The sequence below is a fragment of the Chelonoidis abingdonii genome, chromosome 4 (assembly GCF_003597395.2).
Source record: "Chelonoidis abingdonii isolate Lonesome George chromosome 4, CheloAbing_2.0, whole genome shotgun sequence".
Classification (NCBI taxonomy): Eukaryota; Metazoa; Chordata; order Testudines; family Testudinidae; genus Chelonoidis; species Chelonoidis abingdonii.
In genome coordinates, this window is record NC_133772.1 from 31202984 (window position 1) to 31224700 (window position 21717).

At 47.3% G+C, this 21717-nt stretch overlaps 2 protein-coding genes across 5 annotated transcripts in view; both read left to right on the forward strand.

Annotated features, from left to right (window-relative positions):
- The window catches only part of LOC116825948 (membrane-spanning 4-domains subfamily A member 4A-like), a 16879-nt gene extending 10801 nt beyond the window's left edge, over nucleotides 1-6078 (forward strand). For both annotated transcript variants that reach the window (XM_075065007.1, XM_032782381.2), the window contains 3 exons: nucleotides 481-633; nucleotides 2486-2605; nucleotides 3051-6078. In XM_075065007.1, the coding sequence (XP_074921108.1) occupies nucleotides 481-633; nucleotides 2486-2605; nucleotides 3051-3059 (282 nt within the window). In that variant the 3' untranslated portion in view covers nucleotides 3060-6078. The remainder of the gene's footprint in view (nucleotides 1-480; nucleotides 634-2485; nucleotides 2606-3050) is intronic.
- Nucleotides 6079-7782: 1704 nt separating this feature from the next.
- Nucleotides 7783-20382, forward strand: CCDC86 (coiled-coil domain containing 86). 3 transcript variants are annotated; one of them, XM_032782383.2, is made up of 5 exons: nucleotides 8039-8120; nucleotides 8489-8618; nucleotides 12394-12468; nucleotides 13399-13556; nucleotides 20165-20382. In XM_032782383.2, exons 2-4 carry the CDS (start codon nucleotides 8499-8501, stop codon nucleotides 13537-13539), a joined length of 336 nt encoding a protein of 111 aa, XP_032638274.2. In that variant the 5' UTR covers nucleotides 8039-8120; nucleotides 8489-8498; the 3' UTR covers nucleotides 13540-13556; nucleotides 20165-20382. The 3 variants fall into 3 exon arrangements, with proteins under 3 accessions (XP_074921110.1, XP_032638273.2, XP_032638274.2); XM_075065009.1 differs by lacking the exons at nucleotides 8039-8120; nucleotides 20165-20382 and adding an exon at nucleotides 7783-7945 and having other exon boundaries at nucleotides 13399-13589; XM_032782382.2 differs by lacking the exon at nucleotides 20165-20382 and having other exon boundaries at nucleotides 7952-8120; nucleotides 13399-13589.
- The last annotated feature ends 1335 nt before the right edge of the window (nucleotides 20383-21717 follow it).

Below are 21717 nucleotides of genomic sequence, written 5' to 3' on the forward strand. Positions count from 1 at the left end.
CAGCTCAGGTGCCTCAGCTGATTGGTCTGGATGTGACAGAGTTGCTTGTCCTCCAGACTGTTACTTGTGTTGTGTGAGAGGAACTGGACACAAACTGGTTACCTGCTTCGGCAGACAGCAGAGCCTTTAGAGATTACACCCTTATTATAAACGTGCCATGAAGATGGCTTTGTAGTTAAGGCTTTGGCCTGGGGATCTGGAAAGATGTCTTCTTTTCCCAGTCCTGACACAGATTTGACCTCAGGCAAGGCACCTAACGTCTCTGTGTCCCAGTTCCACACCTGTAGAGCGGGAGGCAGGGGATGGGAGTTATAACATCTTTCTACCTAGTCTGTTTGGATGGTAAGACCTTTGGGGCAGAGATTGTCTCTTGCTGTGCCTGTAGGGCCGCCATCGCACTGGGGCGCTAATCTCAGTGACTGCTGTAACGATGACAGATATTGTGCCCTGCTCTCCTCTAATTGGTTGTGATTGATCCAGGTGAAAGTCTGCTACATTATCAGCGGCCTGGTCATCCTGGCCACCCTGACAGCCATGATCATTCACAGTGTGGAGCTCGGCCAAGACATCCCGTGGTGCAGCATGCATGAGAGCTGCAAAATGACCCCGCTGGACTGCTCCCAAAATGTCTATGTGGGTACCTCTTCCATTCCCCTCGCTCCTGCAGCAATCCACAGCCTCTTTGCAGGGGCCTGACTGGGTCTAGCACTCCAAGGGACCTGGGATCACCCTCTCAGGACCCATGGCTCCGCAACATGAGAAAAGAAATTCAGTAAGGGACAACGAATCCATCTGTCCACCTGATTGGGGATGGGGGTGGGGGTTTCAATTAAAAGGAGGCCCAGGAAGCTGTAGTAGTTATTCACTAGACCAGGGTGGGTCAGGAGACCTCAGCTCTGTCACTGACTTGCTCTGCAACCCCACTCTGTGCCTCAGTTTCCCCATCTAGAAAATGGGGCTAATAGTGTCTTTCTCAGGTGGGTTGGCCGTCATAATGTCTGTGAAACCCTTTGAGAGGCTCAGATGCAAGTGGTGCTGCCAACCCTTGCAGATTTATTTGAGTTGCACAATATTTGGTGTTTTTCTTAAAGCCCCAGCTCCTGGATTAGGTTGATTAGTTGAGACTTTCAGCTGCCGTTTAAAACAACAAAACAAAAAAGAAAGGTTCCTCCAGGTTTCTGGCTGTGGGGAACTGAAAGGCAAATAAAATGAACCCCACATTTGTGTGTTGGGGGGTTAAAGCTCATGATTTTTACACCAAACTTGCAATTCTTTGAGGCCTGACTCATGATTTTTGCTTGCTTGCAACTGTCAATAAGTAGGGAGAGGTTAGGAATGGGCTCTTTGTTTAGCGGGGTGCCTCCACAACAGCAGCATTGCCCCAGGGCTAGATGGGGCCCACACTGAGAACTGCTTCAGCTCAGCACCCTGAGGTTTAAAGAGATCAGTTTTTCCTTGGCCAGTCGGTATAATGATACCATCAGTATGTAGCCCGGAATGGGGACTGGATCACTCAGCTGTACAGCCTTATAGGAGGAAGCTCAGGAGTGGGTGTAGGGTCAGTGTGTGGTTGTTATGGGTCCCCATAGCACCTGGTGCACAGCAGCCACTTGAGAGCCTGGTTCTTTAGCTCAGCCTGTAAAGACTCCATAGTTTGGTTCTCAGGGGTCCCCAGTTCAGTTTCTGCAGGGGCTAGCTAAGGTGGTGGCTGGTCCCCTACAATATAAAGTGAGTGCTTGTAATTTTAACACCATTTCCAATACACCACACTCCAGAGGCTCCAAGCTTAGTTCCTGGTGTGCCAACCATGATTGCAGCCATCACAATGGCCATAGTGAGGGGAACAGTACAGAAACTATGCTTTAATTCAGGGCCCATATTGTGCCATGAGAAGCTGCAGCCCCCTTGGCCTGCCCCAATCCAACACAACTCCCTCTGCTTCCTCCCTTCCTGCCCTCCACCCTGTTGCCAAACCCTCCTCCCTCAAACATGCTAGGTGGGTCACTAAAATCTACCTGGGACCCCATGGGTGTGACCTGGCCCAGGGCCCTGCCAAAGCAATGAGCTTCTCTGGTGAGCTTCACAGAGTGAGTGAGAACAAGGGGCAGGAGAAGAGCCAGAGACAAAGGAGGGGCAGGGAGCTAGACTCTGAAACAAAACAGGCTCTGCCCTGCTCAGGCCTGGGAGGAGAAGGGATTCCCTTTGGTTGTACTGGGAGAGTCACTGCCTAATGCAGCCAATTTGAGTCCTAGTCAGTGCCAAGCAGGACCCAACACATAGTATGTCTGGCCACTGGATGGCTGGGCCCCATTGCCATGACCTGCCCCATATCAGGGCATACGGTAGAGAGAGAGCTCAGGCAGCCTTCACCCCCTCACTGTGTAGTAATGACACCTCTCAGCTGGGGCACAGGCCTCCCCCCGGGTGAGGTGGCTCTGTGCACTGGGGTTGCCAGATGACTTCCCCTGGGCTTTCTTCCCCACAGATTCTGAGTCATGGGATTAATTCAATATTCATCCTGCTTTGCTTCTTGGAGCTGTGCACGGCCATCGCTGCCCTGGTGTACGGACACAAGGCCTTGAAACAGCAAGACTACACGCAGATGGTGAGGCTGGAGCTGAGAGACACTCCCTGCCCTCCAATCCTGGAGCAACCACGCACACACAGTGCTTATCTCGTGCCTGATCCACAGCCTACTGACATCAGCAGAAAGACTCCCCTTCCCTTAGCCCTGGAGAGACCTCCTGCCCCATCGCTCTGACAATGGAGCCACCAGCTGAGCCCCCATTGATGTCAATGAGGGTTTGTCCAGGGATTTCAGTGGGAGCAAAATCAGATCCCCTTGACCCCTTTCCTTTTGGAAAGGGGAATTCATTGCCCATGTTGGATCAGTCCAGCACTTTACCTCTATGTTGATCCACCAATGGATTCTAACCCTCTCTTGGATGAACTAGTCAGAAAAGGTGGAGGTGGGGAGGGGCCAAATGCTGATTTTCGGTGTGATCCTGATGAGATGGGAAGGTGAATTCTGTTCTCTGATTATTCCTCAGGTGCTGTGATGGAGTAGAGGCCAGCTCTGCTCCTCCCACCCCCGAGGTGTACTGAGAACATGATGGAGATTTCTTGCACTGGAGCCACAGCGACATGGACCTTTGACCACTTCTTCACCTTCCCAGGCCAGGATGGCAGAGGGAGCAAACTCTGAGCCCCATCTCATGCAGCCCACCCTACCCCCACAACTCTTCTGTGTCTAGGGGATAGGGGAAAATGCTGAGCCAGACACCACTATTCTTGAGTCCCCCAACTGAGAGATGAGAGCAGCTTTAACACTCAAAGTATCCCCTGACTTTCCCTGCAAACTCTCCCGTCTGTAACGTACTGCAGCCCATGACCTCTCTCAGGACCCTCCTCACAGAGTCCCCTCATGGACTCTTATCCCTGAACTTCCTCCCCTCCCCTGAAACTAGAAGGCAGGACTTAACTCTTTCTGCACCCCAAAACCCTCCCCTCATTCCCAAACGCTCCAGACTGTATGGGGACAGTGAAAACAAATTGACCCACACACGCCTTCCCTGGCCCCTCAACCTCAGCAGTCAGTAAAAGGGGAGGAGCTGGAATGAGACTGAACCCAGTCCCCTCCCCCCCCCCATCCTCCTGTGATCCCTGGAACTCTCTGCAGCCGGAGCACAAGACAGCAAGCTCCAAAGCCATCCTTCTGTCCTGCTCACACCTCTCCCCGAGTTCCCCAAACCCTCCCATCTGCACAGGCAAACAAGATGGATGGGGAAGACAGTGAGAGTCAACAGGATTATGGAGTAGAAGTTGACCCATCCCTTTTTCTTAGTCTTTGCCCCCTGGTCCCGTCACACAACTTAACTGCACCTAGGCAGAGAGTGGGGGTCTGTTTAATTTTTTTAAAATTTGTATTGCAGTAAAGGAGTGCAGTAAGCAATAGGCTGCGGATACAAGGTAACAGATTCTGTAGCCAGATATAAACTTATCTATTACGTGATGGAACATACAGGGCAGCATGTGATATAAAAAAAAACCCACTAGAGATATGACATCCTGATTGTCCCAGAACAGAGCAGCGATGCCATGATCTCCGTGTAAATGCCACATTCAGCCCTCAGTAACTCCTGATGTCTTGGGCTTCCACCAAGAACTTGGCCCCTCTGTGTCCTGAAAAAACTTATTCGTTCTCCTTTCATGTTGTATTATCCCATCCAGTTCACATGTTTTATGGACCAGCCCTTAGCACTTGACTTCTTTGCTGATTTCCAGGTCCTTAGAATGATTTCTTCAGCCACAGCTGATGCTCTCAAATAAGATATTTCTGAGGGAAAGTCAAATCCTTAGCAGCCTTCAGGACTTGCAGAATAAAGCGCTTAGGACCACCAGGGTTACTGCTGTTTAGAATCGCATTCACTCACCTCCTAACTTCTTTCAAATCTTCTTTGATTTATGGCAATGGTCATCCAGCTCTTTCATTCTGAGGATCATGTCATAAAAGAAAGATCTCACTGATCTCCCTTCCCTTCCAGTATCCCAGTTGTCTTCCAGTACCCCACCGCTCCCATTACTTGGATCTTAAAATGTCTCATTCTGTAACCCACCAGGAAGGATTCAGGGTGCCACAATGGGAAAGCAACACCTCTAGGGCAATATAAATGTATCAGATTTCCTTGTTCCCTTCACAGCTCCAACAAGAATCCACCTCTCATGTCTGTTGCCAGGTTCATTCTATTGCATACCGTGCAAATGCTAAAGATGCATTTTTATTTTATTTTTTTTTTGCTATATTAACCTGAGCTTACAGTATTATTATAACAAATGTTCCCACAGAATGTTATGTCTAGCTACATCCCTATCTGTTCAATCAAAACCAAGCTTACCTCTCAAATTTGAGAAGTGTTCCTTACCAGTCTGGATTCTGAGTGGTACTGATTAGAGCTAGTCAGGAATTTTTCAGCAAAAAAAAATTTTTTTGGTATGGAAATGCCAATTCACTGAAACCAAAACGGTTTGTGAGAAAAGGGTGGTTTTGAAGAACTTCTTGTTTTGAAAAATTTTGGGACAAAAGAGTTAAAATTTTATTTTTCAAACAAAAAAAATCAATTTTTTCAGTGCAAAACTACTTTTCATTTATAAATTTAAGCTAATGATAGCAAAAAAAAGTTAATTTAAGAAGGTAAAAATCAAATTTTCAGTTTGCAAAGTGTTTTGAGATTTTGACATTTCATCCCAATTTGGGCCAAGAAAAATTTCAAAAATTTTATGCAGATGGGAACCATTTTCTACCCAGTTTTACTACTGAGCACTCAGAGTTCTAGTTCACTGCATTGGGCATTGCAGATATTCAGCACTGCTTAAGGTCAGCTGTTAGACAACGACAGCAGAAAGTGTTATACAGACTGGATCAGAATACCAGAATTTGTCCCCTGGATCTTTCCACAGGAAAAATTCTGTTTTTAAATTTTCTGATTGGAAAACGTTGGTTTTCTGTGGGGCATTTCAAAACTAAAGCAAAAAAACAAACAAAAAACCACTCGTTTTGTTTTGAAATGCCACTTTGAAACAAAACAAGAGATTTATTGTTGCATTTCAAAATGTAATTTGAAATTAAAAATTTAAATATATTTCAATTTATACGCTTTCATTTCAGCTTTTGAAAACTGAAGAAATTGGGATGGTTACACCCCACTCCCTTTTTTCACTTTTTCCAGTGAAGAAAAATGGGGAACAAGTTGAGAAAAGTAAAAATAAAATTAAACACTTGTTCACAGTTTTTTTCAGTTGTAAAAGAAATTAAAAATTAAAGGAAGTAGCACTTTTAATAACTTTTTAAAAAACTTTTTTTCACATCTTTTTAGTTCAAAAGAACTTTTCACTGTTTTAACTCTTCTGAGTTGGAAGAAGTTAAAAAAGAGGATGGGGGGGATTTCAACCACTTTTTTGCTTCCTCCATTGAAAAAAACAAAGACGAGAAAGTCACCAAAAGAGGAATTTCCAAAACATCCCCAAAGGAAAACTGAACTTTTTCAGTATCCAAAACAAAACAACATTTTAAGTCAAAAATGAAAGAATAAATGTTCCTTTAGTTATGGAATGTCAACAAAAAGGCTTGTTGTAAAATGTCACTTTAAAATACCCTGGACATTGATTCCTTAGGAAAGGAATTGTTTACATAAGGAAACTGACCAGAATAACTATTTCACAATAGCTCCCCATCCGGACATTCTATTCCAGAATAAAAGTTACTTTACTCCAGATTGTGCTTCCAAAGTGGAGTAACTATTCTGAAATGAAATCACTTTTATTCTGGAATAGTGCATATCAATAGTCAGTATCACATTGCCCACGAACTGTAACATAAGAGAATCAAGAAAGTGCTGACAATGTGACCTGCTTAAACAGTTTTACATATACCAATACAGAGGTAACTGGGTGAACTTATCTGGCGTATGTTATGTAGAAGTTCAGACCAAAATGGTCTAATGGCTCCTTCTGGCCTTAAAAACTATGAATCTAAATCTTTGGAAAATTAGGTCCATGGGACACACTGCCTTGTTTAAGCTGGCAAACGGGCGAGCATCAGGATTCTGCTTAGAGCTCACACCTTTTATTATGTCAATCACATAATTAATGTCTTTTCTGCATATAACGGGTGGCCAGCCTGTCGTTCCAGAGCCTCATGCGGCTCTTCAGAAGTTAATATGCGGCTTCTTGTATAAGCACCGACTCCAGGGCTGGAGCTACAGATGCCAACTTTCCAATGGGCCAGAGGGTGCTCACTTCTCAACCCCTGGCTCTGCCACATGCCATGCCCCCACTCCAGCTCCTCCCCTTAGCCTGCCATTCCCTCATTCCTCCCCCTGCTGCCCCCAGAGCCTCCTGCATGCCACAAAACAGCTGATTGGGAGATGTGGGGAAGGAGGGGAAAGGTGCTGATTCACGGGGCTGCCTGGGGGTGGGAGGTGCTGGGAGTGGGGTTTGGTAGCTGATATGGGGCTGCTGATGTATTACTGTGGCCCTTTGTCAATGTACATTGGTAAATTCTGGCTCCTTCTCAGGCTCAGATTGGCCACCCCAGCATATAACCAACACATGGTGATATTAGCATTAGCGCTGAAGAAAATAACCGTATAATACTGTTGTTCTGAACAACTGTGTTATCATTTCAGTATATACCAGCCTCTTCCCAGGCAATTATCTTTTCAGATTAAAAGTGCTCTCATTTTATCAAATGCTTTGTTCCTCATTTTGCCCCCTGATCCCTGGAGCCTGCACCCCTGACCTCCTCCAGCACCCCAACACCAGCCCTGAGCCCCTCCCACACCTAAACTCCCTCCTGGAGCCTGTATCCCAACCCCTTGCCCCAGCCTCGAGCCCCCTCCCAATCCTCCAAACCCCTTGGCCCCAGCCTAAAGCCCCCTCCTGCACCCCAACCCCCTAACCCTAGCCCCACCCCAGAGCCCTCACCCCCCCATGAAAATGGGAAAGTGAGCAAGTTTGGGGAAGAGCGAGGGAGGGGAAGGGCCAGGGCCGGGGCCGGGATGTTCAGGTTTCTGCTGTTAGAAAGTTGGCCCTACCTTTCCCTCTGATGCCCCTCACAAACATGGCGGACAGGGGGTGGGTTCTGCAGTGGTTCCCCTCACAAACATGGCACCTGGCGTCGGTCTGGTTTGATTCTGAGCACGCGTAGAGCCGGGAACGGTTCCTGTCGCGCGCGCCAATGACGTCGCTGGCAGCTGCTCCACGCTGGGAGGGACGCGGCGGGAGGTTGCAGCTGGACACGTGGGGATGGAGCCGGCTCGGGGCGCCAGGGCCGGGAGGCGGCTGCGGAGGAGCCGGAGGCTGCAGGCGCAGGGGCTAGAGCCGGCGCCCGAGCAACCCCGGGAGGAGCCCATGGCTCCGCCGGTCAGCCCCGAGGACGGGCAAGCGAGTGCCCCCGGGGAGCCCGGCCGCGGCGAGACCCTGGGGGTGGCCCCGGCCCCGGTTCCTGCCTCGGCCTCTGCCCTGCAGCGACGGAATTCGGCCAAGAAGGGCAAGGAGGCGCCGGCGATTCCCAAGGGGAAGCCTAAATCCGGGCGGGTGTGGAAGGATCCTGGCAAGAAGCGGTGAGGGGGGAGGCTGGGCGAGAAGGTGGAGTACGGGAGGGAGGCGCCTGGGGTGGGGGGAGCTAGGAGTAAGACCATGGAGTGTGGGGCTGGGAGAGGGGGGAGACTAGGGTAGGGTTGTGGTGGCATGAGGAGGCTGGGATCTAGGAAGGCTTGTGACTTTCCCCATGATGTATTACAAACAGACAGAATTGGAGATGGGCACTAATGCTAAATGGGCACCCAGGATAACACCTCTCCCCCTTGTAAAAGTGCTCTGGAATCTGTTCCTGACTCTGGCCTGTTGCTGTGTGAAGCTGTCTTAATGTAAATGCTCCCCTCTGTGTGTTGGTGTCTGATGAGAATTCTTTCTCTCCCCTCTTCTTTAGGTTTTCCCATATGATTCAGGACAAGCCGCTCCGCACCTCCTGGGAGCGAAAGATGAAAGAGCGCCAGGAGAAGAAAATAGTCAAGGATTTTGCCCGGCATCTCCAGGAAGAAAAACAGAGGGAGCGTGAGGTAAAGGGAGGGGATGGTTTAGCACAGCTCACTGCCCAATTATCCCAACCCTGTGTGTGTGTGTGTGTCCCCTCCCTTGCACCCACATGTTATCACAGCAGTAAACTAGGCTCCAAGAGGAGGCCTGCAATGGTTAATGAACCCCAAGATTTGATGGTATTCTCACCTTGGAATTGCCACCCCTGTGCCTGTCATGATCAAGTAATGTTGCTGTTCTGTCTCAGTTCCTTCAGCTCTAAGGGTACGTCTACACTGCACGATTATTTCGAATTAGCTTAAACCGATATTACAAAACAGATCTAATAAAATCGGTTTAGCGCGTCCACAGTGGGATCCCGAAATCGATTGTTTGCGTCCATGGTCCAAAGCTACCATCGATTTCAGGAGCGGTGCACTGTGGGTAGCTGTTCCTCAGCTATCCCATAGTTCCCACTTCCGTGTTGAGAGCACAGTGCCTGATGGGGCAGAAAACACTGCCCCGGGTGGTGCTGGGTACAGCCTCACCCCTCCCTTTGTGAAGGCAGCAGACAACCCTTTGGCGCCTTTTTCGCGGAGTGCATTGAGCAAACGCCATAGCACAGCAATCTTTCCCTTTTTTTTTCACGTGGTGGGGGGGGGAAATAAACTGAGGAGCTGTTCCCTGAACCACGCCAGACACTGTGTTTGAACCTACAGACATTGGGAGCTCAGCCAATAATGCAAATAATTTTCAGAGACTGCTGTGGACTGTGGGATAGCTGGAGTCCTCAGTACCCCCTCCCTCCCTTCATGAGCGTCCATTTGAGTCTCTGGCTTCCCGTTACGCTTGTCACGCAGCGCTGTGTATCCTGCAGTTTTTTATTCAAACGCTTTGGCATTTCGTGTTCTGTAACGGAGCTGGATACAACAGATTTGTCTCCCCATACAGCGATCAGACCTAGTATCTCCCGTACGGTCCATGCTGGAGCTCTTTTTGGATTTGAGACTGCATCGCCAGCCGTGCTGATCAGAGCTCCACGCTGGACAAGCAGGAAATGTAATTCAAAAGTTCGCGGGGCTTTTCCTGTTTACCTGCCCGCTGCATCCGAGTTCAGATTGCTGTCCAGAGCGGTCAGTGCTGCACTCTGGGATGCCGCCCGGAGGCCAATAACGTCGATTTCCGTCCACATGAACCCTAATCCGAGTTATCACTATCGAATTTAGCGCTACTCCTCTCGTTTGGGAGGAGTTCCGAAATCGATTTAAGGAGCCGTTTAACTCGATATTAATGACGACATCGTGTGAACGGATACAGCGTTAAATCGGTATATCGGCCATTAAACCGATTTAAAGTCGCAGTGTAGACCTGGCCTAAGTCTCCAGTGCAGAAATGTGCCTCTCAGGCTATAGAAGCCTCCCTCATACCCCTCAGCTCTAGTTCCCACCCGAACTTGCCTCTTGTTTGCCTCTAACTTAAGTGTCATTCTTAAGCCTGACCTCTCTCCTTTCCACCTCACTCCTCTCCAGTGTCTGGGACCTTACTTGTTGCCTCCATTGCAGCATTGCTTGTGCATGCTGCTGCTTCAGCTCTGCCCTGATCTTCAGCTCTCCTTCCTAAGATTTCCCTGTGCTTCATCTCTCCACAGTCCCCTTTGTGGGATAATGATAAATACGAAGGGATACAAATCTGAGTAGCAAAGCCTGCTGTGTCAGGATCTAAGATGACCACTAAGAACACCCTGGGCTCCAGGAGAAACTTCTGTTTGGGGAGATTGTTCCATATGTGGCATGTGGGTTGTGTGCACCTTCCTCTGCAGCATCTGGTGCGGGCTGCTGTCAGAGACAGGATATTGGCTGGATGGATCTCACCTCTGATCTGGGGTGGCAGTTTGCATGTGCAGACACCTACTGCCGTGTGCCAATCCCCTCACTTCTGTCCTGAAACAATTCCACTGGTTTTCTTTTCTGTTCCTGATCCAGTTTTGTTTAAAAACCTGCCACATCCTAGCTCCAGGCTATCTCATGGACTGTCTCCTCTTTGCTCTAGCCACCTTCTCTCTTCCTTCATACCATGCAACTTAATTGTATTGCCACCTCTTCTGACACGCTCTGTTGGATGGTAGCAAATGTTTGGGGGCTTGCCGGTTATTTTTCCAGTAGAGGAGAAATCAGTGACACAGTCTGGGTATAATCTAAGTGTGATTTTGATGTATTTATACTATACATAGGTTTGGCAGAATTCAATTTTTTAAATCATTTTGATGGATAATATCAATGTTTATTTTTAAACATTTTTTTCTGTTTTTTTATTTACATTTTCACAATTGTATGAAATTATGGGGGGGTCCAGACAATTATTTAGTGATAGTCAAACACTGGGATTCAAAGAGCTAAAGCTTTATGGCTGTTATAACACACATTGTCAACATGATGTCAAAATATGCAAAGTAAATAGCTTTAAATCAAACCCTAATAAGTTCTCAAGCAGCACTTTTCTTACTTTGCCCATCTGTACTTTTCAATTACTATTGCTAGAAATATTTTTTCATCAATTTCAGCGTGTATGGTGAAATAAACATTTATTGATAATTATCTAATACTTCCAAGCTTACCCATACACCAGTCCTGGAACAGAGATGGTCAAACAGCATACAGGGCAAATTTATTCTTCTGGGAATTTCTGAACAGCACTAGAGCTTGGTTCCCAGAAAGCAACTCTGCCTCCAGAATTGACTGATCAGAGCAGTGAGCAAACTCTTCCACCATTGATGTGGTTTTCTCCTTCCCAGGATCATTGCTCCCAGAACCCTGCATAACCCAAAACTAAGTGACCCAGCATATCTGTCTGAGAGTCACACTGTTTAAAGGGATGCTCTCCAATTCCAATATTCTATACTTCAACCCACTCCTTGATCTTCTCTTTATCAGTCAGTAGGTACCTGCATAAGGAACAGAAATTTGATAATAGAGGGCTCTTTAATCTAGTAGACAAAGGCATAACAAGATCCAATGACGAAACTGAAGCTAGATAAATGCAGACTAGAAATAAAGTGCAAATTTAAGCTCAGACTAGATGATCACAATGGTCTTGTCTGGCTTTTAAATCTATAAGACTTGTGCACTAAGAAAAAGAACTTACAGGAGTATAGAACAGTGCCACCTGCTGGGACCACTCCAAGGAATTAAGCCCAACAGCTGGTACATAATCTCCCTCTGGTACATAACGCAGTAGCCCAACTGCTCAGTGGCACAGGTCCCTACGAACTCATCACCCCAGTTTCCTGATGTTTGCTGTCTTTTCTGGCCCCCCATTGGATACAGAGTGCAAAGCGAGGGGTGTGTCCTGCTATTCAAAGCCCTGTGTAGGACTCTCTGGCCACCTGAGATCGCCTCTCCGTCTTGCAACTCCGATCCCAGCATTCCACTGAAGCAGTGAACGCATCCCCCAGTGGGAGAGGCCTGTGAAAGGAGTCGAACTTCCATAGCAGAGGTCCCTAGATTATGGAGCTCTCACACACTCATTGCGTTGACTCCCCTGTCCCCCAGGAAGGATCTCTACGTACAGGCACACAACTAATTATTAAAGTACCTAGAGAGAACCTCACTGGGCCTGATGCAAGAGCCTTCTCCTCTGCAGCTTTTGCCCTCTCTCCTCTCTTGCCTCGCTGATTCTCTCTCTCTTATGATCTTTGCTGTGGACATCTCTCACCTTTTCTGCCTCTTCCCCCTCTGCTCCTATTCCTGGGCATGACCCTAGATTGCAGTTTCCCTGAATGGCAGGATATAAAATCAAAGCTTCACTCTGCTGTTTCTGCAGGAGAAGAAGCAGCGCCGAGAAGAGAACTTGAAACGACGCCTGGAGAATGAGCGGAAGGCGGAGATTGTACAAGTGGTGAGTGTCCTGGCTTTTTAGCCTCTCCTGCAGGGAGACCCAGAACCTACCTTTCCAACATGGGACAGATTCTTTTGGGGGCTCCTCCCCCTGTACTCATTGTGTCCCGGTTGCTGCTCAGGAAACTATATTTGTGTTGAGGCCTGACATGTGTCATGTCAGATTTTTGTGAGTTGCTGGGGTCAACCCAATTTTTCCTCCCTGCAGAGACTGGTTTCTTGTAGAGTGCCCACGGCAGGGACAAGAGGGTGAAAATGAACAGAGAGAGAGACAAATCCAGATGGATAGTGGGAAAAACAGCCTCATACTAGAATCTGAGCCTCTGGAATAGTCTTTTTTTGCGTGGGAAGCCTGTCACTAAAACTATTCAGAGCTAAACTAGGCAGAGCCCTGCTTTAGCAAACAGCCCTGCTTTGGCTCCAAGATGTGTGACTTGCCCCAGTGCTATGGGTGGCTGAAAACTTTCCACTGAAACCGTTTTTGACTGAAAATTGGAGGATTAACTTTTGGGGTGGGGGGTGTCTTTCCTTTTTTTTCATTTGAAAAACTGAAATGTTTCCATTTGGAAAAGCTGCCACTGCCATGGTGCCTCCTAAGAGTTGTAGTTGAGTTACCTCATGCTCCCATTCTTCTCTATTGGCTGGACTCCCCAGCCAGACCACATTTCCCATGATGCACCACAAACAGGACTGCCCATTCTGTACAGCTTCATGAAGGGTCAGTGTGCTGCATCATGGGAGATATAGTCTGACCAGGCAGCCCAGCCTATAGAGGAGAAGTGGGATTATGAGGCACTTGAAGTACAACTCTCATGAGATACCACAGCAGCATTTTTTTCTGACCAGTTGTCCCCAAGAGGTGTTTTGTCCTTGGACTGTGTTGCTCCATGGCTGAGGTTCACAGTTTTTCTCTCTTGGTCCACCCCTGCAGATCCGGAATCCGCTCAAGTTGAAGCGTGCCAAGAAGAAGCACCTGCGCCGGATCGAGAAGCGGGATACGCTGGCACTATTGCAGAAACGCCAGGTGCAGCGCAAAGAGGCCAAGGTGCAGCGCAAAGAGGCCAAGGAGTGAGACTGAAGCGGGGAAGGGTCATAAAGCCTCAGGGCAGCTAATTCTCTGGGGTCCATCTGTCCTGACACTGCTTTCCCAGCTATCCTGCCTACCGCCTCCTTATGCCTTCACTGGGGACTCCCCATCACCTCTCCTCTTGCTGTGGGCTGATCAGCCGCGCTGAGTACGCGCTGCTGGCTCACACACAAGAACAGGGGGTTATACAAACCCACGGTCTGCACAGCTGCTCTTAAATGGAAACCTGCATTGTCTTCTCTTGCACCAGTGAGGCAGGATGCTGCAGTCCAGAGTGCCGGGAGGTGTCATAAGCCCCGATGGGACAGGGATGAGATGTCCTCATATTGCCTGATTTGGGGCAAATAAACCAAAGACTGTGGCAGTTGAGCCAATATGTGAACTGGAGCTCCTGGTGTTAAGGGCCTGAATCCTCTTAAGCAGCACACTCTCGCTTGTGGAGCTGGTGGGAGTAGGGCTGGAGCAAGGAGCTGCTTCTGATGTCTGTCTTGGCCTGTGCCTTGATAATTGGTTCTTCTGTTAGGAGGAACCACATGGAAAAAGATTTGGGTTTGGAGAGACCTGGGTTGTGGGCTGGGTGCTGTGTCTGTTGCTGTCTTATATTTTTAATGGGCTGTCACCTTGGTCTGCGGTAAAGGACAGAAGTCCCAGCTGCCCAGAGTAGGCCAACCTTCTCTCCCATCAGTCTGCCTCTTCCCCAGGTGTGAGGTGGGTGTTCGTCCTTCTTGCCTTAGCCATTTGTTGGCCTTTATGCTGAGACTTGACAACAGGAGGGTGGGTTTTTCTTTTGCTGGACTCCCGTTGGAAATCACCCTGAGGTGACCCACTACTCGTTGAAGAGGTTCCTGGCAACAGCTGGGAGAGGATGATGAGGGTGGATTGCACCCAACCATGTCAGGGCTGTATGTGAGAAGGGATTTGTTGATCCATGCAGAAATATTGCTCTAGCCAAAGAAATGAAACAGAAAATACCAGCCAAGCCTGTGTCCTGTTCTCTCCTTTTCATCCAGAGGAATGTAAGGCACAGGGAGTGTCCACAACAAACTGTGGTGGGGCTGGCGGGAGGGAGCCAGACATGCTGTCCAGGAGCCATTCAGCATTAGGAGAAGGCTTGCGGCCCCAGAAGGAGCAGCGGGTATCCGTGCACTGCCCGCGCCCACTAGTGCTACCCATGCAGCTCCCATTGGTTTCAGTTCTCGGACAATGGGAGCTGTGGAGTCAGTGCAGAGGAGCAGGGGCAACGCGCAGAGCTGCCTGCCTGTCTGCTCCCCTGCTCCAGGAGCTGCAGAGACAAACCAGCTGCTTCCAGGAGCAACGTAGGGCCAGAGCAGGCAGGGAGCCTGCCATAGCCCTGCTGCACTGCCAGCCAGGAGCCACCTGTGGCAAGCGCCTTCTGGCCAGAGCCTACACCTCACACCCCCTCCTGCATCCCAAACCCCAGTCCAGCGTCTGCACCCCAAGATCCTGCCCCAGACTTGAGCCCACACCCAAACTCCCAGAGCTTGCACTCCTCACCCCCTCCTGCACCTCAGCCCCCTGCCCCAGGCTCATCCCAGAGATGCCTCCCACACTCCGAACCCCTCAGGCCAGAGCCTGCACCTCTACCCCAGCCCGGTGAAATTGAGTGTGGGGGGGATAGAGTGAGAGGGCCAGGGTAGGTCCTGGGTTGATCTTAAATTCAGAAAGTGATCTTGTGCATAAAAAGATTGGGCACCACTGCTGTAAGTAAATTCTAAGGGGGCACAAGGAAGCAGAGGGGCTAGAGAGGAATGGGGGAGCCTGTGTGTGAAGAGTGAATTGCTGGGAGGGGACAGCATGGAGTTGGGTGAGGGGAAGATCTGTAAGAAGAAAGAAACAGTAGTGAGGTAGGCCTGAGGTAAAAGGAAAGGGGATGGTAGTGAGGATTAAGGCTGGGCATGAGGGACACTTAGAGAGGTGGCCAGATACATATCAGATAACAAGGTCTTTGATTGATCCCTCCTGCCAGGCCGATGCCTGTAGCAATAGATCACCCTGTCACCTGCAGTTGGCAGCTCTCAGCTGCTGGACTTCTGCCTCCAGCCCTGCCAGGCACATCCTGTCATCTTGCTGCACCAGCAGGCCTAGCAACCCGCTGAGCTGCTGCATCCATCCCACAAGGTGAGTCTTGCAGCTGCCACAATAACAGGCCCGTGTGGAAGAGCCTGCCTTGCCAGGTTCACTATGGTAAATGGTGGAGCCCATAGCAGAGTGGCAGGATTCCTACTGAGGCTGAGCTGCTCCTTCTCCAGTGGGCATAGGGTGGATGTGGCAGCAGCTGCGGTGTTCTGCCCAGCCATGCCAGTAACTAGGGTTCGCATCAGTCCCTCTCTTACCAGGCATTTACGTGATAGCAACGTGTGTTTGGCAATTGCGTGGGTGCCTCTGTCCCCGGTAGATGCTGCACTGCCAGGGATCTGACTCCCCTGCCCTTGGGTAGGTATGGGCGGGCAGGAGCATTGGGGCGCTCTCTGGGAATTAATATGGGGCAGGAAGCACCAGAGCTAGGTTTTATTCCCAGTCCTGCCACTGGGCCTCATTATCTCCCTGTGTCTGGAAGGTCTGTAAAACAGGCCACCTCCAAGGCCCAGGAGGGGTTAATGAAGTGATGCTCTGACAGTCTTGAAGGGCTGAGTGGGAGTGATACAGGAGACAACCCCGAGAGTTCCCTCATGGACCTTGCTCCATGGAACAAATTAGGGTATTTGGCAAGTCCACAGCTCCTCTAAGTAGGAATACAATATCCAGATGGTTGGCTAAAATGTCTGATATACCTGGGACAACAGGAACAGATGTCTCAGCCATGGTTGCAAAAGAACTAAATAACCCTTGCATGTTTGAGTTAGAGGAATCTAAAAGGTTAGAAGATTCCTGAGACCAGGTTCAGCAGTTGCTCCAGTAGCAACTGGAATTTTGATTTAGGGGAAAGGCTCAGCTTGAGAACTCCACGTTACAAGAGAAAGATTTAAAGGATGAGCTGAAGATTAAAAAGCTGTGATGCACTTGTGATAAGTAATGGCTTGAAATATTAAGGGAGCAAGATTGCTGTTTAAGGAAAATGGCCACAAAAGCAGCAAGCAGTAAATGTGATTCTGAATTCTCAGAACCAGCAGACTCTGGCTAACCATGCATATTGCCAACAGGAAGCAGCTTGCTTATAGGAAGAGCTGCAGGCGATGAAGGTAGTAAACAGTGCAGCTCAGGGAAGCAGTGCTGTAGTGAGCATTAAGAAAGTTGGGTTCAGAAAATTGGAGGAAAAGAACAGGGTTAGCTCTCATACAAGTTCAGCAAACTTTTCTGGACTTCCCTATGGAAGTAACATCAATAACCTCAAAAGAAGTGAAGTTTTTCTTCCCAGGAGAGGATTCTGATTCTGTGGAGAAATGGAAATCCTGAGTTGACTCAGGATGGGAAGGTACCATGGAATGTGATGTAACACAGTCTGAAGGAACGTTAGTGTCACAATTTGGCTTAACAATGAAAACAGCAGTAGTGTTTAATAATTTGTATACTGCTTTGAAAAGTAGGTAAAATACAGAAAGGGCCACCCTCAAAGAAAAAACCTCAAGGTGCACTGCTGATACCTTTGTCCAACAATGTTCCACGAGTTAAAAAGGAACCAGCAAAGCAAACAAAATAAAGGGGGATCAAGGAAAAAAGGGGGCAAAGATAAAAATCTTGCCACCTATGAAAATAAGAGAATTTCTGACCCAAGTAGAAATTGACTCCTGAGAAAAATTGCAACAGTATTAGCCTGATCACGCTGACCTTGTGGCACATTTAAAACAGGATAAATGGCGAAGACCCACAGTATATGTGGTGATTAATAGCAGAGCATTCAAACAAAATATGTTAGTAGACACAAGTGCCCCATTTGGTACTGGTAAAAAGAATTTATTTGGACTACCAGTAGCAATAAAAAGATTTCAAGTATTTAATGAAACAGAGAGCCAAGTGCCATTTAGCTAACCAATGTTTTTGGTTAGGAACAAATCAAGGAATAGGACAATTCGTCCTGATAAATTTGGATGGCAATGGAGCAAAAGGAATAGATATGTTGAATAATAGTAGCCAACTAGTCATAGGCGCCGACTTTCTCCTCTTTCCCGTGGGTGCTTGACCCCGCCCCACTTCTGCCCCTGGCCCTGCCCCCACTCCATCCCTTCCATGAAGTCCTGCCCCTGCCCTGCCTCTTCCCACCCCTGCCATGCCCCTATTCCAACTCCTTCCCCAAATCCCCGCCCTGCCTCCTCCCCTGGGCATCCCCTGTTCCCACTCCTCCCCTCCCTCCCAGAGCATGCTAAAGCTGCCAAACAGCTGTTTGGTGGCGGCTGGGCGAGAAGCGCTGGGAGGTAGGCGGAGGAGCGGGGGACATGGCGTGCTCAGGGGGGAGGAGGAGGTGGGGCGGGGGGGAGGTGAGCTTGGCTGCCGGTGGGTGCAGAGCACCCACTAATTCTTCCCTGTGGGTGCTCTAGCCCCGGAACACCTACGAAGTTGTGCCTATGCAGCTAGTATTAATGACAAAGTGAACGCTCATAGGAGGAACATTGAAAGAGCTCAGTGGAATAGCAAAGCAGATGAACAGTCTAAGAAAGGAACTAAGGAGGGGATTGTATGGCAGCCACAATTCTGATAGTAGTGCTACAGAAAAGGGACCCCAAAATAAAGAAATTGGTAACAAAAGAAAAATATCAGGGATGAAAGATTTGGCGGAATGAAACAGGATTAGTGTTAGCTACCAAAACAGATGATGACATGTTTGTATAGGTTGTTCCAACAGAAGTTAGATCTGAAATTATAGCCTTAGTTCATAATAATGGACATTTAGGGATAGATAAAATTCTTAGTAGGCCAAGTATCAGAACAGATGTGGAAGAAGATGTAAACAACTGCCTACCTTGTGCTGCCAATAATGCAGATACCAAGATAGTAAAAGGTCTGTTGGGACATCAAAGAATAGAAGGCCCATGGGTCACATTACAGATTAATTATATTGGTCCACTTGTGAAAACTGCAAGAGGAAAACAGTATTGCCTGGTAATATTGGATCCTTTTATAAAATAGGTAGAGGCAATCCCAATGAGAAGTAATTCTTAACTACAGCTAAAGACTTGGTAGATTATGTATTCACTAGGGGGGGTATCACTAAGGAAATTGATTCAGATCGAGGGTCACACTTTATAGGAGAAATTATGAAGAGGCTGTGTCAAGCTTTTGGTATTAAAGACTGCATATAGCTGGACACCCTCAGAGTTTGGTACAAGTAGAAAGAACAAACAATGCTAAAGTAGTAAATCATCAGGGTAAGGCTTGGCACCAAAAGCTTCCTTTAATATTAATGGCCATCAGAGGAAAAGTAGCTTCACATGGAGTAACTCTGTTTAAAGCCAGGACTGGGCAAAATAGGAGATTGAACAATGATAGGTGGTTGGAATGCCTCCAGACGAATTACAACCTAGAGTATTAACAGATCAGTGGATGCAACAGTTATTAAAATACATTGCTAAAATGCATAAACAGGTAACAATTGCACTTAAGGCAAATATCGAACAAATGGATAAGAAGATGGGACCAGTCCTGCACCCACAGAAATAGCAAATATATGATAAGGTTATGTATAGGCATACTATAGAAAAAGGCCATGTATTTAATCCAGTATGGATGGGACCAGTAAGAATTGTGGACAAGGCCAGTCCTACAGTATACCAACTAGATAATCCTCAAGGAAAGAGAAAACTAGCAAAGTGGTTCCATTCATCTCAACTAAAGAAATGAAGGGGAGAGGCAGTAAAATCAAGTTAAAATTACAGTATAATTAGTCATTTGTTTTACTTTGTTTAATATAGGGAGAGAAAGTAACTAGTTTATAAATTATAATTAAAATGCAACCAGTGCAGCAAGAAAGAGAATGGTACAAATTTCTGCCAGAACTAAAGGGACAGGATGTAGACAAAGTTTTTGAGTCATTAGTAGCAGTACAGGTGGAGGATCTGTTTCAGCCAGTGGACCAAAACCCACAGATTATAGAAAGACTATTAAAAAATAACCATGAGAGACCCCTAATTGATGTCAGTATAGACAGGGAAAGAATTCGTCAGGTTTGTTATGTGGATACTGGATCCACATGTTCCATCTTGAGTACCAATGGAAATCCCATAGACTTGATACCATATATTTCATCTGACAAAAAGGTGATTCGAGGCATTCACAGAATAGAGGCTCAGTCCCATTAAGCATCCCTTTAATGGTGGATATAGGAAACAGAACAATGGCAGGAATTAGATTGGTAATCATGGAAGTAGGACTAATCAGTTTTGGAATAATAGGAAGAGATATTCTTACACAAGTGCAATGCAGTTGATTTTGTCAATGGAGTTTGTGTGGGCCATAAATTGAAAAATAATTGTTGGCAAATAGTTAAAAATGATCATAGTATAAAAAGCATTTATAATTGTTAGTGTTTATTGTATATAGTTAATGATTAAATTATTTAAAATTATATATATAATTAAAAAAAATATTTTATAAAGATTGTTATAATTAAAAACACGCCTCAGGGAGAAAAACAGTCTTTTGTTATCATGTTTTGCAGAAAGAGAGAGTCCAGATAGTGAATGATGCAGTTCTATTCATCTTGGCTCTTGTGGATATCCGTGGTCACCGGTTTCTGCTGCGGTGGTGTGAATTCAGAAATTGTGAAAACAGCAAAGCTCCAGTGGAGTAACCCTAACCCAACTGCTGTCGCTAACAGTAACGTGAGCCTTCCCCTTTACGTTTCCAAAACCAAACAAAAATGTTGAGAATTGGGTAGTTGGGGTCACCATGGGACCAGTAAGGATGCAGAGCTCACACAAATGGCTTATTTCATTTGCCCACGCTGATGGTCAGGGTATTGTGGGTCCCCACCATGTCCCCTTGCCAGGACCAGCAGGATGTAAATGGAAGCTGAGGAAAAGAATAATATGGGGAAGGACAGTTAAAGTTGAACAATGGCAATGCACTCTAGTAAATGGATCAGGAGTATTTGCATGGTCCAACAGTCTCCTAGTCTCATCTTATGCTGGGGTTATGTTCCGCTGTCAGCACATAAAGCGAAAAACGCGTATAGTCAAAATTACATTGAGTGTAATGACAGACGCAATCACCCACACTACAGGAACAGTATTTAAATTGTTATTTTTCTCTTTGTTTTGTTTTTGCCGACCACGCAAAGCTGAATTCGCGCATGTTAAATGCGCATAAGATAGGACTTGCCTGTATCTCTGAATATCCCGAACACCCCTCCTGTAATTGCAACACCAGTCAGTAGTATCCAGGCAACAGAAGAAAAGAATAATATCACAATGATATGTAAATGGTCCATTGGCATGAATAAGGGAGGATGGCATGTAATCCACCAAACTGAGGTAATAAATACAAAAGGTAGCCAGAAATAAGACACTCCATGGGTAACTCCACCCAACCCATGGGATGAAGGAGAGAGCATACAGATCTCTGTAATCTTAAGTAGGCAAAAATGTAAATGAGTCTGGATACAAAGGGAAGAAAGATGGGCACACGTAACTGACATAACATCACCAGGGTGAAATATGATGATTATAAATAATGGCCCTGGAAAAGATAAGCCTATGTTACTATTTACAGGAGGTAGGGGTCTGCATCTGGAAATACAGTGGATTAAGTAATTGTACATACATGCCAAATCTGATGAGGTTCAACAAGGACAAATGCAGAGTCCTGCACTTAGGATGGAAGAATCCCATTCACTCTTACAGACTAGGGACCGAATGGCTAGGAAGCAGCTCTGCAGAAAAGGACCTAGGGGTTACAGTGGATGAGAAGCTGGATACGAGTCAACAGCGTGCCCTTGTTGCTAAGAAGGCTATGGCATTTTGGGCTGTATAAGTAGGGGCATTGCCAGCAGCTCAAGGGACATGATCATTCCCCTCTATTCGACATTGGTGAGGCCTCAGCTGGAGTACTGTGTCCAGTTTTGGGCCCCACACTACATGAAGGATGTGGAAAAATTGGAAAGAGTTGAACAGAGGGCAACAAAAATGATTAGGGGGCTGGAGTACATGACTTCTGAGGAGAGGCTGAGGGAACTGGGATTGTTTAGTCTGCAGAAGAGAAGAACGAGGGGGG